The sequence below is a fragment of the Coccidioides immitis genome, assembly GCF_000149335.2.
Source record: "Coccidioides immitis RS genomic scaffold supercont3.1, whole genome shotgun sequence".
In the NCBI taxonomy this organism is placed as follows: Eukaryota; Fungi; Ascomycota; class Eurotiomycetes; order Onygenales; family Onygenaceae; genus Coccidioides; species Coccidioides immitis.
Genome location: NW_004504310.1, coordinates 8,320,935 through 8,338,302, shown reverse-complemented (window position 1 = coordinate 8,338,302; position 17,368 = coordinate 8,320,935). Strand labels below are relative to the sequence as shown.

Below are 17,368 nucleotides of genomic sequence, written 5' to 3'. Positions count from 1 at the left end.
CAATTAGAGTAAATCATGTTACTCCTCTCAATCTGTCTTGCACTTCCTCAATCAGTGGTATTGAGTAACAGTTTTTGACCATAATGCTGTTTAACTGTCTATAATCTACATATAGTTATAAGGTTCTGTCTTTCTTTGATGCAAACAGTATTGGGTATTCTGCCAGTAATATCAACTCTCTTATATAATCTTTCTGAAGATTGTTCTTGATATATTTCTTCACTTCAGCTGATTCTTTTTCATTCAACCTGTATATTGGCAGTTTCATCAGTTGTTTTCCTTCTTGTAGCTTTATCTTGTGGTTCCAGAGTTCATGCTTTGATAAGCTGTTGCTCTGATTTCTTTTCCTGAATATATCAATATATTCCCAAAATTCTTTTGGTAGAGTCTTTTTGATTTCTTCATTCTGGTCATTCTTTCATACTTACAGCTGTGCCAAGTCAATGGAGTTCTCTGTAGTTTGATCCACTTTTTCATTATGAGTCAGGTTTTCATGAGTTTCTTTAGTGTTGATTAATCATTCTTCATGTGGTATCTTCTGATTAATCTGACTTATTACAGCCAGTATCTTGCTTAAGTTGTTTCTGAGTGTGAGTCTTCAATCATGGCTTTCTGGTTCAAGAGAATATCTAGAGTTTGTCAGTCTTATCTTTTCTTCTCACCAGTTAATTTCTGGATTGTGCCATTTCAATCAAGGGTATCTCAAGACTATATTATAGTTCTCTAGATTCATCACTTCAAAACACACTTTCTTGTGATGTTGTCCTATTTTCATCTTAATAAGATATATCTCTTCTTTAACTCTATTCAGGGTTCCTCCTTCCAGTTCTGATAACTGGTAAGAGTACTTCTTCATTCACTTCACAATGCCAGCTCATTTAGTGAATCTTCTGTCAATAAATAGTCTGGTTGCTCCTGAGTCCACTAAGATTATTGCACACTTTGATTCAAGTAAGGTCACCATAACTCTGAGATAACAGATTTATTCATTAGTGACTAACAGTTTTGCTTGCTTATTCATGCGGCTTACAGACTTTTATTTGTGGCAGCCTGCTCATTTCCCAAATCAACAAGAATTATCTTAAGTGCTTGTTTGTATATTGTGCAATTTTCTTTGTTAGTACACCAGATTTTGTGTATTCTTCACACATACTTGTTGTCTCTGCATTCTGCACAGGTTTCATATCCTGCTAAGTCATGCAGGAATCTTGTCATTTTCCAAAATCTCTTGTTTTTGTAGAATTCACATTAGCATTCATACTCAAATTTATCATGACAAGAGTGGTCTGATTCTTCCATCTCTTTTTGTTTTTCACTCCAGTACTATTCACATATTATTATCACTAACAATCTGTTGTTTTCTTCACATGTTGTCTAGTGCAGTTGGTTGCCTTGGATTCATAATGTTTTTGCTGTTAGGTTGTCATCATTCTGGTTATCTTCATCTTTCTCATAGTAATTCCACAGATAAATGTTAAACCAATCAAATACTGCTTCATAAAGATATGATACTGCCATTATTACCTTGTTCTTGTCACTGTTAAGTTCTTTGCCTTTCATATCTATATAGATGTGTAGTTGTCTCAAGAAAGCTTATAGTTTTCCTCACTCACTCTTGAAAGGTTCTGGTGGATTGACTTTGACTTTATCTTTCTTTTTCTGTTGTCTGGTAGATGAGATGATTATAACCTGGGTCTCAAGCTGCTTATTATAATCTTTCAATTTACAGTTCTGCTCTTCAAGTTTCTCAGTAATCTGTTTAAGCTGCAAGATCCTATTTATAAGATCTTGAGCATTGACTGCTGGTGCTATGAATGCAGACATAGTTCCTATATTCTGTTAGATCTTGACATGAGATGGAATTGTATTTTTATTTTTTGACATGATACAGAAAGTTCTTTTTTTGTACATAATCTCTGAGATCTCAGGTGTATTCTCTTCTGAGTCAGGGGTAATCAATGTGTTATGTATTTGCATGACACTCTAGAACCTTTAAGATCAAAGAGTATTACAGTAAGTAACAACAGATTGAGTAGTAATTAATAGTTCAATGGTGCTTCAGTTGAGCCAGCAGTCTTGCTCTGATAACAAAGAGTTTCTGTGCAGGTGTAACAGAGTCAGGGCAAGACTATAGAGCCTTCTCAAAAGTAGCAGAATCAGATACAGTCATACAGTATTACAGGACTTCAGTAGTATGAAAAGTAACCAGAGTATAAAAGTATCTCATTCAAAGGTATCTAGCAGATAAGTAAGAAGATTAATCACAATGAACAAGTCCATCAGATCTCTGATAATGAGCATTCTTATATATATAATGCTTCTCTGATAATAGTTTCACTAAGCTGTCCTATCCATTCTACCACAATACATTTGCTATATTCTCTGATCAGTTATATCATGCTTGGTGCAATTGGTCAGCTTATCAGTCCTATTACTGGTCATGTGATTCTCACCTTAAGATTCTTTTACAACAGTCTGTAATTCCATCTTGTCAGGTATTATTCAATCATTCTGTATGTTCTGTTGTTGTGCCACAGAATTTATAACAAAGTTCCAGTACAGTCTGTCAACACAAGCATCTGAAAGTAACATTTCAAGTAAAATTAAAAAAAAGAAGATAGCTTACTGCAAGTTCTGGCTGAGAGAAAACTGTATTTAAGAAATGAAATACTAGTTTGAATATGTTCCAGCAGAAAAGAAATATATTCTGCAGAATAAGTGTAGCAAAAGTATGGGCTCAAGAGTTCTATTCTATGACAATTTTCTTGATCATGACTGACTGGAGTACAGAGTTAGATTATATATATAAGTGTCCTGTCTGCAGAAAGACAACAATATCCACAATCTTTCTAATACTATCAAACTGCATCTATTACATTTATTCAAGTAAGAAACTTTATTTAATGATATGCTTGTTGCAATACTAATACTAATAAAAACTTACAGAGTGCATCATAACTATTTAATAATAGAACAAGAATAGATTGCTCTAAATATCAGACAATAACCTGCTGAAAAACAGAGAATGTTGCTCACTGTATTGTTTTTCTATCTATTTTATTGTGATGATCTCAGTCTGGCCACTTACTAAAGATGAGCACTGAGCTGTAATCAAGTAGTATCTGAGATATCAAAAGAAAACACTGTGCTGGTTCTTTGAAGCCAGCTTCAGAAAATGAAGACAGAATAGATATAAGACAGAGTATCTTTATTATTTCTGGGGGAACAGATATTACTTTAAGTATCAACTTCCTGATTTAATCACTTTCTTTCACTTCAAATAGTCTTTTGTGCAGGCAATAATGGACTGATGACAGAAGACAAGAAGAGAAAAGATACTAGAAGTGTCTTCAGAGATAACTGGTGTTTAGTCAATTCTAGACATCTATAATATTGACTCTGATGAGGATTTAGAGAATGGAATACCCATGACTGAAGAAGAAGATTAAGAGCTGGTAATCATAAGACAGACTTTCTCAAGAGCTGAGTTACTTACATGGGTTGTTGATAGAGAATTTGAATAAATATATTAATGTGCACAGCTGGAATAGAAGAGACAGGCACAAGAAAATCATAAAGAGCAGCTACTTCAGCTATATCAATTCTGGTAGTGCAGCACCAACAGTGAAATTCAAAAACCAATAGCTAATGCAGAGATGAAAATTGATTCTAATTTCAAAATTTTGTACTTGTTTATCTTTCTTAATTTTCTTGATACAGCAGGAAAAGTAACTCTAAATGTTTGCCATCAGTTTTGACTATCAACTTTGACCATTGTCAATTTTGGCTGTTGTCAGTTTTGACCACCATGGCCAATTTTGGCTGTGTCAATTTTTACTATCATCAATTTTTACAGTCAATTTTGGTGTCATCAATTTTGACCATCAATTTTGGTGTTGTCAATTTTGGTGTCATCAATTTTGACTGTCAATTTTAGCATCATCAATTTTGACCATCAATTTTGGTGTCATTAATTTTGATGTTGTCAATTTTGACCATCAATTTTGGCCATCAATTTTGACTGTCAATTTTGATTATTGTCAATTTTGACTGTTGTCAATGTTGACCATCATCAATTTTGACCATCATCAATTTTAACCATCAATTTTAGTGTTGTCAATTTTGACCATCATCAATTTTTACTGTCAATTTTGACTGTTGTCAATTTTTACCATCAATTTTGGTGTTATTAATTTTAATTGTCAATTTTGGTGTTGTCAATTTTGACTGTCAATTTTGGCCATCAATTTTGGCATCATCAAATTTTGGCTATCAATTTTGGCATCATCAAATTTTGGCCATCAATTTTGGCTGTCAATTTTGGTGTTGTCAATTTTGGCATCATCAAATTTTGGCCATCAATTTTGGCTGTTAATTTTGGTGTTGTCAATTTTGGCCACCATTAATTTTAACTGTCATCAATTTTGGCATCATTAATCTTGGCTGTCAATTTTGGTGTTGTCAATTTTGGTGTTGTCAATTTTTGCTACTATATTCAGTTTTGACCAGTTTTGTCTTTTGGTAAAAGTCACTACCACTAAGCAAAAAATCCCTTGCATGAGTTGGTTTAGAGTATGAAATCTTGACAACAAAAATGAACTCTTGTCTGAGGTTGGTGTTGAATAATTATTTTTTCAACTCAACAAAATTTTGTGACAGAAATATTATCAAATTCACAACAACATTATACATCTCCTGCAATCTCAATAGACAAAATTAAACCACAATTTTTGAATAGCAAAAAGATCTTACTGAGAGAATTCTTTTCGTGATAATTTTAATTGAAACCATCTACTGGTTGTGGAGAAAAAGGCCATGTAATGGAAATTACAAATTGAGTTAGTGTGAAAAAGGACACTAATCTAATTTAAATTTCCATTACATCTACATTTTTGTCAATAACTCCACAACCATTCATTGTACAGATATAAGAGTACCACCATTTAAATTGTCTCTCTGAGCTGCTTAGAATGATCTTATTTTTGTTAAAAAATGTCAACTTTTGAATGTTATGTTTTAGTCACTATTTGGCCTATAGATTACCTTTTATATTTGTGCTAATAACTTCACAACCATCCATTGTACAGACTTCAGAGTACCACTGTTCAAATTGTCTTTCTGAGCCTGTTAGAATAACTCTATTTGCATTAGAATATATCAATTTTTGCATCTTATGTTTTACTCATTATTTGGTCTATAGATAATTTCCATTACTTTTTATATTTTTGCCAATAACTCTACAACCATTAATTGTACACATATGAGAATACCACCTTTCAAATTGTCTCTCTGAGCTGCTCAGAATGACCCTATTTTTATTAAATAATATCAACTTTTGCATCTTATGTTTTACTCACCATTTGAACTATACATTTTATATTTTTGCTAATAACTCTACTACTATCTACTTCACAGATATAAGACTATCTCTGTTCAAATTATCTTACTAACCTGCTTAGAATGTTCTTATTTTCATTATAATATATTCACTTTTGCATCTTATATTTTACTCACTATTTGCTTTATACAGCTAACCCTAACTTTAACCCTAATTACTTGATTTTCTGTTACTTTTTTATATTTCTGCCAATAACTCTACAATCATTAATTGTAGACATATGAAAGTACTACTGTTCAAATTATCTCTCTGACCTGCTTAGAAAAACTCTATTTTTGTTAAAATATATTTACTTTTACACCTTATGTCAGTATCAGTATTTGCTATATAAAATATATGTATTGGCTAATAACTCAATAACCATCTATTATATACATATAAAACTACTACTGTTTAAATCATCTTTCTGATCTGCTTATAATCACTTTATTTTTCTTACTATATATTCACTACTTGTGGAGAAAAATCTATCTTACAGAAATTACAATTTTAATTACTGTAAAAAATAACACTAATCTATTTTGAATTTTTGTTACTTCTATATTTTTGCCAATAACTCTACAATCATTAATTATGTAAATATAATACTATTATATCTTAAATCATCTCTTTAATCCAGTGCTTAAAATATTCTTATTTTTGTTACAATATTGTTATGTATTCATGTGACACTCTTGAGTCTTTGAGGTTGAAAAGTATCACAGTAAGTAATAACAGATTAGAGTAGTAATTAATAGTTCAATAATGCTTCAGTTAAGCTGGCAGTCTTATTCTGATGACAAAGAGTTTTCATGCAGATGTAACAGAGTCAGAGCAAGACTATAAGATCTTCTTAAAAGTAGCAGAATCAGATACAGTTGTACAGTATTACAGAACTTCAGTAATATAAAAAATAATCAAGATATGAAAGTATCTGATTTAAAGATATCTAGTAGATAAGTAAGAAGATTAATTATAATGAACAAGTTTATTAAATTTCTGATAATAAGTGTTCTTATATACATGATGCTTCTCTAGTAATAGTTCTGCTAAGCTGTTCTATTCATTCTACTGTAATATGTTTGCTATGTTCTCTGATTAATTCTATCATGCTTGATGCAATCAGTCAGCTTATCAGTTCTATTGCTGGTCATGTGATTCTCACTCTGAAGTTCTTCTGTAATAATCTGTAATTCTATCTTGTCAGATTTCATTCAATCATCCTGTGTGTTCTGTTGTTGTGCTGCAGGATTCATAACATAAGAGTAAAAGTGTTATAAATCCTGCAGCACAACAACAGAATACACAGAATGATTGAATGAAATCTGACAAGACAGAATTACAGACTGTTGTGAAAGAACTTTAAGATCATGTGACCAGTAATAGAACTAATAAGCTGATTGATTGCACTAAGCATGATAAAATTAATTGAAGAATATAGCAAATGTATTGCAGTAGAACAGATAGAACAGCTTAGTGGAACTATCATCAGAGAAGCATTATGTATATAAGAATGCTCATTACCAGAGATCTGATAAACTTATTTATTGTGATTAATCTTCTTACTTATCTACTAGATATCTTTAAATCAGATACTTTCATATCTTGATTACTTTTCATACTATTGAAGTTCTGTAATACTGTATAACTGTATCTTATTCTGCTACTCTTGAGAAGATTCTATAGTCTTGTCCTGACTCTGTTACATCTGCATGGAAACCCTTTATCATCAGAGCAAGACTGCCAGCTCAATCAAAGCACCATTGAACTATTGATCACTATCTCAATCTGTTGTTACTCACTGTGATACTCTTCAACCCCAAAGATTCCAAAGTGTTACATGAATACACAACAAAAAGATTTGGTATTTGTTTCTCAGTTTTGTAGAACCTCTGGACTGATAACTTCTGTGAAACATCATTATTGGTCTAGTCTCTGTAAAGCTCAAGAACATTGTGTCTTGAAGTGACATGAATTCCTGCACTCACTTGGGATGGCTCGCCTTGCAGGGAGGTAAAATTGACATTCAAGTGCCATATCCAGTCTTGAGGCCAAGTTGTGACCGGACTCCAGTAGCAGAGAGTGCTGGATATGGCTCTGCATGTCTTCAACGCCGCAGCAGCTTCATGGGCCCCAAAGCATTTAGATTGAGAGAGCACATATGCTTCATTGCTGTCTCTCAGGCATCTGGAAGTGACATGGGCGAGATGCTCTACACAGTAGACAATGAGAGCCCCCAAGAAGTTGCTCTCAGGCCACAATAGCAGCTGTGATTGAACCAATTCTCTACATGGATCAACACAGTGATGCTTGGTGATAGGGCTGACCAGTTCATAGAGTATTGGATGGAGTGCACTTAATCCTTTATGTGCTGAGTGTTGTGATACTGAGTTTTAGGGAGGCTTGCGACGCATGCTACCCCAAAGCCTGATTAACTAGGTTAGTTGTTAAGTAACTAACCAACTTAACTTGCTCCTAGCTACTTTTGTGGAGCGGCAGCTAACTAACTAGTTAACTACTGCTGAATCTGTTACCATGATTGCTTTCTCCAGATCAGCCTGGATTGCAGACCTGGTTCAATCAGTCTCCCAACACAAGAATCCTAAGTTGCTGAGCATGGCACTTTGATGAGGGTGACTGGCTGGAGCTGTGTCACCTGCACCCCCCGGTCATCTCAATTGCACATTGGAGATTACAAGGAGCCTGGTTTCCCACTTGTCCATCATTTCTAAGCAGGGTTCTAGGGTACCCAATCACCTCCTGTGGCCTTGGGCGCTCTTTCAGTGTTAGATGGGCAGCCTCACTGCTCAGTGATAACACCTTACAAAGGCTGGTGACATTGTTGAATTGAACATAATATAGATAATGCTGCACGGCATTGATTCCCGCCCATTCTGGATGCACTAGACTATTGCTTTTGGAGTGTCACCTACTGCTGCCTCCGCCATCATGAGCAATGTGATCAGGTCATTGTGTGTTTTTGCCCATTCATAGCGCGTGTTCAATCAGTAGGTGTAGTGGTTGAGAATGTAAGCAAAACCTAGGTGACCTGGAGAACATGGTTACTGTTTTCCCTGTAAACAAAGTGCAGCGGTTCATATCATCCAAGGGCCATGTCCGCTCAAACCTCCTACTCGGCAGGATGGCGATGTACCAAAGGCAGTACTCTCTCCCCACAGAGACAGATGAACTACCAAATGGTGACAGTACCCATTGCTCCATATAAAGTGTGGAATTGCTTATTTATATACTCATACTAGTAACACATGTTCAGATATTAAAAGGACAGGACTTTAATCCCCAATCTTTCCCGGCTCAAGCTACTAGCGGTCAAGAGCTTGGGACTCGCACTAAATAAATTACCCCGAAAACGCATCGGTTAGCAACAATGCGGAGAACATGCGAAGGGAGCTTAAAGGATATGGATCTCACCATCTCAAAATACACGCCTCGCTTTCGTATCAGGGACCTGTGGTCGCCGTATTCCACAATCTCTGTTCCCTTTCGTTCGTCTCCCTTCTCCCCATCTCCACGTGCCTCTCCAAAGACAAAGATAACATCGGCATTCTGGACCGTTGCCAGGCGGTGGGCAACAACGAGGACAGTTCTACCCTTCGCCGTCCGCTCGATCGCGGCCTGGACTTGTTTCTCGGATTCAGAGTCAAGGCTGGAGGTAGCTTCGTCAAGAAGGAGAACATGGGGTCTGCGCATGAGTGCCCGCGCAATAGACAGGCGCTGCTTCTGTCCCCCGGAAAGAGAAAGGCCACGATTTCCGACCTCAGTCGCATACCCTATACTTTTCACTTAGCCGTGCTCGTTGAATAAGGCTATAACACATACCATCCGGTAGGGACTGGATGAAATCGTGGATTTCCGCATCCCGACATGTCTGGTATAGTTCTTCGTCGGTTACCGTTGACCGATCCACTCCCAGGAGAACATTATCTCGGATGGAACCTAGGAAAATAAAGTCAGTTTCCGCACACTACGAGTCTCTGTAAGGCCGTCAAAAGCACCTTGATACATGATTGGTTCTTGGGAAACTAGTGATAAAGCGCTACGATAGTTCTTCATCTCCAAAGTCTGCAGCTCAACTCCGTTAATGTAAATAGAGCCTGCTTGGTAATCGTAAAATCTGTTCAACGTGCTTAGGGATCGAATACTAAAAGGATTTCGCATAAATACTCACCTTTCAAGTATGGAGATGATAGATGTCTTTCCGCAGCCTAAAATAATGTTAACAAATAAATGGCAGCCAGTCTGTAGGATGCAATTCTATACCAGAAGGTCCAACAAACGCAGCAAACTGTCCTCTTTCAACCTATAGGCCAATTAGATCCGACTTCATCACAAGCGTGTTTATAGGTATGTGATATTTACCGTTAAGTTTAAGTTCCTGAAAACAGGGACATCTCGCGTTGGGTACTTGAAGCTCACAGATTTGAACTCTATTCTGGCACCCCCTTCAAATTCAACACGCGCATCAGGCGCCGAAGAGGCCTCGCTTTCCGAGGGCCTGAGGCTTATTATCCTATTGGCGGCCGCAGATGCTTGCGCCATATCTTCGTACCTCTATGTCAGTCGTCCTACCACATCCAGAATTTTCCTTTTCTTTAAAACATAACCAAAAAATAAAAATAAAAAAGGTCCAGGACACATACTTGGAGTTAAGCTGCCAAATTGGCCGGAGGCTTGGCCACCCTGTTATCATTGTTAGAGGTGCCTCAAGGGAGGTAGATACGATACATACTAGAATAATGGCTATGTAAACCACGAAGAACTGCACCACATCGTATTCACCACGTGCCACGAGTTGACCACCGTACCTGAAACATCCTGCCTCAGCAAGAGAGGTTGAGCTGACCAAAACCTAGACTTACCAGAAACATAATGCCATACATCCCAGATCCAAGCTGTCTGAGGCCGCAAATACCAAACAACCATGTCTCGCCTTCAAAAATGCAGCCCTGACATGGCTGCGGAGAAGGGCGGCATATCTTTGATTGATGGAATCTTCGAGTGTAAGTGATGTGACTGTGCGAAACGCACCAATGGCCTCAGACGCAAATTGGGAGCTCTCCGCGAACACTGCTGCGTTCAGCCGCTCGAACCGAAGCTCATATCTAACCCTGACGAACATAGCGAGGATTATCAGTGGGAATGCAGAAAACACCGACACAAGAGTCAGTTTCCATCCAAAAGCGAAGGATATGGCAATGCATCCAAAAATATTAAACAATGATATAAGCGGAAAGGCCATGTACGGTCCTAGAAGCTCCTGGAGCTGGGACGGATCCGAGGACAATCGCCCTGTCAAAGCCCCAGCTGAATTCTCTTCTTTATCGAAGAACGGGATTGGCTTGCGAATAATACTCTCAAAGTATTCCTGGCGATAGGTGGTGGCGATGTGCTGGAGCGAACGCTTAGAAAACATTTGGAGAAGTTAACACAGAACGAGAAATAACCCACCGTGGAGACCGAGGCAGAGGAGAATCCCAACAAAAAGTAGAAACAAAAAACTCCAATCGCAAGGATGAAAAACATAAGCGCCCAGAAGTTTGCTCGATCTCGCAGCGCAGCGGCCTCAGTAAGCTGGAATGTTTCCACGAGATGCGCAAAGATGAAGCTCTGGACCGAAAATGCAGCTATATTGGAATGCGGTTATCTTCGCGTGAGCCAGCCTCGTACTGCAGCTCTAAGGCAGGTAGGGATTTCCAAACTTACCACCACACCCAACAGCTCCAATAATGACGGATGCATACAGCCACCACAGCCTTCCCTGTTCCCAGAGAAACAAGCCCACGGAACGAATAAGGGATCTCGGCTTATAAACTTCTTCGCTCACCTCCAAACCGTGAGAATCATCCGTCTGCTTCTCGGATGTCCTTGTATTGGAAACACTTTGCTCTAGAACATCTTCTATAACTGGTAGGGGAGAGCTGGGACTGTCATCCATTTCAAGCTGCTGGTTTTTAACAAGAGCATGATAGAGCCCTCCTTGTGCGAGGAGTTCCTCGTGCGTTCCCTCCTCCATTGCCTGCCCACCCTTGAGAAGAATAATTTTATCTGCCTTCTTGATGGTTGATAGACGATGTGCGATTGTGATAGTTGTTCGATTCTTGGACACACGATCAAGAGCCTCTTGGACGATACGTTCACCTCGAACATCGATGGAACTCGTTGCCTCGTCGAGGATAAGGATAGAGGGCTTTTTGATGATGCTTCTCGCAATGGCGAGTCTTTGGCGCTGCCCGCCACTAAGTTTCATTCCATTTTCACCGACAAGTGTGTCGTAGCCCTAAGCATGTCAGAGTAGAGGCTCAGACCACACCAGAGGGCTCCACTGACCTCTGGCAATTTGTTGATGAACTCATCCGCAAAAGCTTCTATGCAAGCCTCTTTTACAAGGCGTCGCTTTGTCGTCTCATCCGCACCCTCCCATTCGGATCCAACAAGACCATATGAAACATTCTGGTATATTGAAGTGTTGAAACAGAATGGCTCCTGCTGAACGAGACCAATCCGGGATCTCCACCATTTAAGGTGCACATCGACAATATTCGTGTCGCCAAGGGTAATTGTGCCGCCGTTTGGCGTTACTGCATCGCTATTGGCTTTTTTATCCTCGGGATCCGAATCTTCTTCATCACAGGACTTCTTGAACGGCTCAAGATTATCGTCCAATTGATACCAACGTTCCAAAAGCGCAACAATCGTACTTTTGCCACATCCCGAAGCACCAACGAGTGCCGTGATTTTCCCAGCAGGAAGGCAGAGTGATAATTTATTCAATACCTTCACATTGGGTCTACTTGGATAAGAGAACACCGCCTCGTGAAACTTAATATCCCTTGATGCGGAAATTTCCGGTTCTTTCAGCCCTGAGGTGTTGGGACTGGGTGCATCAAGCACTTCGAAAAAGGCAGTGGACGCACTTATCGCTTTTGATATCGCGATCATCGGACTAGCAATCATCGATATAGCGGACACGACGACAAGGACAGAAAATATAACTCTTTTGGTTTTATAAGCCGAAGCCGAAGACGGTACGTTGTGGTATGATCTCGGACTTACATCACGACCTGACCTATATCATCCACGTTGCCTCTCGAATATTGTCTCACTCCAAACCAGAAAGTCAATGCAAAATTGCAATACATGGCGAAGTTAGCAGGGCTGATGTGAACTCCCATGACCGGAGGAATCCGCAATCCCCTTTTTCTGGCTTCGGCGATCCACTCGGCATATCTTGCACCCAGGCGGGCTTCGGCACCGCAGGCGACGATGGTTCTCATGGTGCCAAGGGCCTCTGCAGCGACGGACGATGCCTTCTCGTCGGCAAAGTCGACTTTTTTCTGAAGTCCAAGAAAGATAGGCACCGTGATACTAAAGACGACCATGATGAATACCAGGGCGGAGCTGGAGACTAAGGTCAGCGACCAAGAATAACGAAAAGCCACGACGTACGCGGCAACAACGAGGGTCAGTGATTGCACCAGTATCGAGAGCTTGTCTCCGATGCCTGCTTGGATGAGGTTTGCGGACGTTGTGATGGTGGTGGTTGGCCGTCCAACAGGAAGTTTGTCAACAAAACTGACGCGCTGTTTGAACAAAGCAGACATGTATGCAAGTCGCAAATTAGCAGAAATTCTGAGTCCCGCCATGCGAATGCAAAACTATTGGCCCATTAGTCAAGCAGGACTTGGGGGGGTTTAGAACATCACGGGGCCGATCGAGAGACCAACGAGGGAGATGTAGCCGAGCACAAACTTCCCGATGAAGAGGTAGACAATATACAACCTTCAAAGCGGCTAATTAATCACAGCACTCGTGAAAACAGCACAAACATTCAGAGTACCGGCAGACCTTCTTGCAGATAAGGCCTCCACAAAGATCAGGTAACAAGACGGGGATGACGTACACATTGCGGTTAAGGCTGTTCCGGAACTGGTCCTCTGTGGTTCCAGAATCGGGTACAAAAAAACCGGTGAAGTCCGCGGCGAGTTTGCCTTTGGAGCACCGGCTGTCAGCCTGGCAGTTCGCTGAAACATGGAGAGCATTTAACCGCACTGACCAAAAATGATATTCATCAGCGGAAGAGCCTAGTCACCGACGAGATCGTTAACCATCATATCGGCTCGACTCAAAGCAGGCGCGCGGTGGCATACCACGCCAGTTCCGGCGGCACACAGCGCGGCAACCGCCATCAAGGCAAAGTCGAGTCGGCTGCCATACGACAAGATCCTCTGTTGCAATAGAGTCAGTCGACTTGAGGATCAACGTGTTCGGCACGACGACAAGCGACGAACCCAAAAATTGCCAAACGGTGGCCTCCCTTCGGGCTCGTCGGAGGACGGCTTGGCTTCCTTTGAGGACGCCATTCTGAGAGCGATCGATCTAACGATCCCCGAATAGTTGGATAGCGATGGAAAAAAGGCGGCAGGTTCTGAGAGATGACCATATCCGCCATCATTCTGAAAAAAATAAAGCTAAAAATAAAAGTCACAGAGGCCAATGGGCTTGGGAGCAGCCATCCAGGCAGCAATTTTAACACAGTCCGCCGGGGTGCCAGTGCAGCAGCCCCTAAAGTAAGTTAACTAGTTAGCTAGTTAGTTATACCATCCAGTCCAACAAAAATTCTTTATTTTCACTAGCAATCGAATTTAAGTATATGCCACATAAAAGTATTAAACTATTTCAACTACTCCAGTACGGAGTACTCTGCAAAGTGATCATCAAGAAAAACCAACTGACTGATTTCTCAAGTGCATGTATGGAATTTTTTTTTTTTTTTTTTTGGGTCAAATTACACTTTTTTGTCGGAGTGGACGCGAGAGGGGTTGCCGTAGCCAACCCCTGTTCGAGGGAGGGAGCGGACTCGAGAAGCAGGGCGATGCGGACGGAGAGGTCCGGGCAACGAGAGCTAACAAGAGGGTGTGAAACCTGTTCGCAAAACCCACCGCGCGGTCAAAAGCTCCAGGTGAGCATCAGTCAAGCAAGGGTAATTAAAGCAAGACACCTGCAAGTGAAGACATAGGTTACCCGCCTTCAAGAAGAGTTGTTTGGCTTGGTGTACTCTCACTACGCTGTACAGAGTGCTCCGTAAACTGCAACCAAGTAACTAACTCGCTGATCGCCCTTGATCAACCCTGGAGTACGGAGTCCGGAGTACAGAATACGGAGTACTTTTTATCCATGCTCTCTGTACTCCGTAGATCAGAGTGAAGTGAAGTGAAGTGAAGTGAAGTGAACCTTGTTCCAACTGAAGCTCTCCAACACCCACGTGATCATAGTATTTGGAGAAAACCATTTCTTTTTTTTTTTCCCTGTCAGCTCTCTCTCGTGTGAGTTTCAGCCAGATGCGATGTTTCATGAAATGTATGCAGTGCGGAGTGCATTGTCCCTTTCACTCCCCTGTCTTTTATCGCGCACACACACAGAGTTTTCGTTTTCTCTTTAGTTATACTCTCCCCCCGTCTCTCGACTGTTTCTCCCACGCAACCCCCGGAAAATTTCGTCCGGCGAGCCGTGTGGCCGAAGCTCCCCCATGTTTCGCTTTCCCCGCCCCCCTCGGCTATAGCCGGGAATAGCTGTGCGTTTAAACTGACCAAACCAGGGGAGAGTTTGTCCGCAGCTACATACAAAGAGACCAGGAAGAGACAGCTGCACTCCGGTCATCATATATATGAGTATATGAACAGATAGATACAATATACTGTACTGTCGGAGTCTCCGAGAGCACCGAACCCCGCTGGCATTGAGTCCTATAGCCCACTCCTACTCATACAATGGCCATCGCACCCCTCGCGGTCCCCGTGCGGAGACTACTTTTTCCCCTTCGCTCTTCAGCCCGATCGTTCTCGACAACCCTATCCCGAGATGCCACCTGGGGCTTCATCGGGCTAGGCCAGATGGGTATGTTGTCAATGCCGTCCTCCTCGTCAAGCTCCCTGGAAAACTCACCGCCCGCATCCCAGGTTACCCCATGGCCAAAAATCTACGGGCAAAAATCCCGGAGTCGGACACCCTCCTCATATGCGACTCCAACCCCGATGCGACAAAGAGATTCACAGCCGAGCAGTCCGGCAAACGGATAGAGGTCGCCTCAAGTCCCCGAGAACTTGCAGGGAGATCCGTCAGTCGCCCCGCGATCCAACTCACCCTTCTCTCCCACCCAGGCTGAAAGGAGTCCACTCGCTGATTGCGTGCCTGACAGGAAACCATCATAACCAGCCTTCCCGAACCGCAACACGTCAAGGGGGTTTTCCACACCATCCTCAAGGACGGTCTGCCCAAGTTGGCGACAGAACGCCTCTTCATCGATTGCTCCACCATCGATCCCATCTCCTCGCGAGAGGTCGCGGCTGCCGTTCATTCGACAGGCTCCGGCCGGTTTGTCGACGCTCCCATGTCTGGCGGTGTGGTTGGCGCTACCGCCGGGACGCTCACCTTCATGGTCGGCGCTTCGTCGCAGATTCCCGGGCTGGTGCAGGAGGCGGAGAAGGTATTGCTCCTCATGGGAAAGAAGGTATGGCATCTCGGGGAGCAAGGCGCCGGTCTCTCTGGGAAACTAGCGAATAACTACCTCCTCGCCATCACCAACATCGCTACGGCAGAGGCCATGAACCTTGGAGTCAGGTGGGGTCTGGATCCCAAGGTCCTGGGCCAGATGATCAACTCCTCTACCGGTAGGAGCTGGTCCAGCGAGGTGAACAATCCCGCTCCCGGTGTCGTAGAGACTGCACCCGCCTCGCGCGGTTATTCGGGCGGGTTCGGTGTTAGTTTGATGAAGAAGGATCTCAGACTCGCTGTCGAGGCCGCGAATGAGGCCGGAACCCGTCTGGAGCTGGCCAGCAAGGCCCAGGAGGTCTATGATTCCACGGAAGCCGCCCACAAAGGCAAGGACTTTTCCGTCGTGTATCAGTACTTGAAAGATCACTCGCGTTGAGATATCCATCTGGTGGTGGTACCAATAGACCAATGTTATAAAATGTATACGGAGTATCGGAGCAGCCATTCAGTTGGGCTTGATGACATTAGAGAATGAATTATTTTCTCTATACAGAGAAAAGACGATGGTATGTGCAGCATAACATACCGACCTGACAATAGAAGCACTTTCAATCAGAGCGGTTATATTATGATTTTATAGCATCATTATGATTAGCTAGAACTGTACTATATTTATCCCCACGGTAAGTGGGCATGAGGCAGCTACTGTTGCATTTTCATAAGCTGGCTCACCATTCATCCTCAAGTCGGCTCCATATTCACCACTTTTCATGACCTGTCCTGATGCATTCCGAACAACTTCGAAGGACTCGGCTGACTGGCTAGTATCGCCCCAGTGTGTAGTTGAGCTCTATATATGTGTGTTACGCTGATAGCCCTATTTCCATCTCTCCCCCACCCAAACACACACACATGTCATGCCATGATCATCGATGCTGACCTTCGCTGACAAACTTCAAATTTTGTTATGATGTGTTGCATTGCCGAGGAGGAGAATTAGAGAATGGACTGCGAGTATCATTGCAACTCTGCTTTTTTTAAATAGCCCTCTTTTGTCATCGGATCCGCCAGTGATTGCTGTGTTGATTGACCAACACCAAGGATTAGTGGCAACAGATTGTGGGAGACAGTACTCCGTACAGAGTACTTTGTAGCCAACTATCCTGTTGAGGGAATCCTGCCACTACTACTCCGTACAGAGTACTTAAACGACATACAACTCAGCTGCTCTCCATCGAATTCCAGTGTACTCCATAAAAGAGTATCTTTTGATAACTCAGACCGCGAAAAGTCATAGGAATAGCGGACAAGTCAAGGGTGACTGTATCCATCCCTTGAGCTGCTAGTATTGCCATAGTGGTTAGTAATGCTGTAAAATCTGCATTGAGCGTGAGCGCGTTGAATCCGCAGCCAAGGGGCTTAGGACCAGAGAAATTGATAATACCCTCAAACAATGACTGATGACGATGCTGATGCTGG

At 41.8% G+C, this 17,368-nt stretch overlaps 3 protein-coding genes across 3 annotated transcripts; 1 reads left to right on the top strand and 2 right to left on the bottom strand.

Annotated features, from left to right (window-relative positions):
• Window positions 1-1,398: 1,398 nt before the first annotated feature.
• On the bottom strand, window positions 1,399-1,824 carry CIMG_12912 (uncharacterized protein; the record flags this gene model as incomplete). Its single annotated transcript, XM_004445943.1, has 2 exons — window positions 1,399-1,562; window positions 1,614-1,824. The coding sequence occupies 2 exons, from the start codon at window positions 1,822-1,824 to the stop codon at window positions 1,399-1,401; spliced, it is 375 nt and encodes a 124-aa protein (XP_004446000.1).
• Window positions 1,825-8,594: 6,770 nt separating this feature from the next.
• On the bottom strand, window positions 8,595-13,758 carry CIMG_00034 (ABC multidrug transporter Mdr1; the record flags this gene model as incomplete). The annotated part of the gene is made up of 20 exons (XM_001246262.2): window positions 8,595-8,727; window positions 8,810-9,168; window positions 9,218-9,334; window positions 9,394-9,512; window positions 9,567-9,603; window positions 9,659-9,698; window positions 9,758-9,939; window positions 10,039-10,078; window positions 10,128-10,203; window positions 10,258-10,787; window positions 10,847-11,022; window positions 11,102-11,675; window positions 11,726-12,392; window positions 12,452-12,796; window positions 12,845-13,053; window positions 13,123-13,177; window positions 13,299-13,386; window positions 13,452-13,479; window positions 13,546-13,623; window positions 13,687-13,758. The coding sequence occupies 20 exons, from the start codon at window positions 13,756-13,758 to the stop codon at window positions 8,701-8,703; spliced, it is 3,819 nt and encodes a 1,272-aa protein (XP_001246263.2). The 3' UTR covers window positions 8,595-8,700.
• Window positions 13,759-15,029: 1,271 nt separating this feature from the next.
• On the top strand, window positions 15,030-16,590 carry CIMG_00035 (3-hydroxyisobutyrate dehydrogenase). The gene is made up of 3 exons (XM_001246263.2): window positions 15,030-15,292; window positions 15,355-15,512; window positions 15,594-16,590. Exons 1-3 carry the CDS (start codon window positions 15,166-15,168, stop codon window positions 16,323-16,325), a joined length of 1,017 nt encoding a protein of 338 aa, XP_001246264.1. The 5' UTR covers window positions 15,030-15,165; the 3' UTR covers window positions 16,326-16,590.
• The last annotated feature ends 778 nt before the right edge of the window (window positions 16,591-17,368 follow it).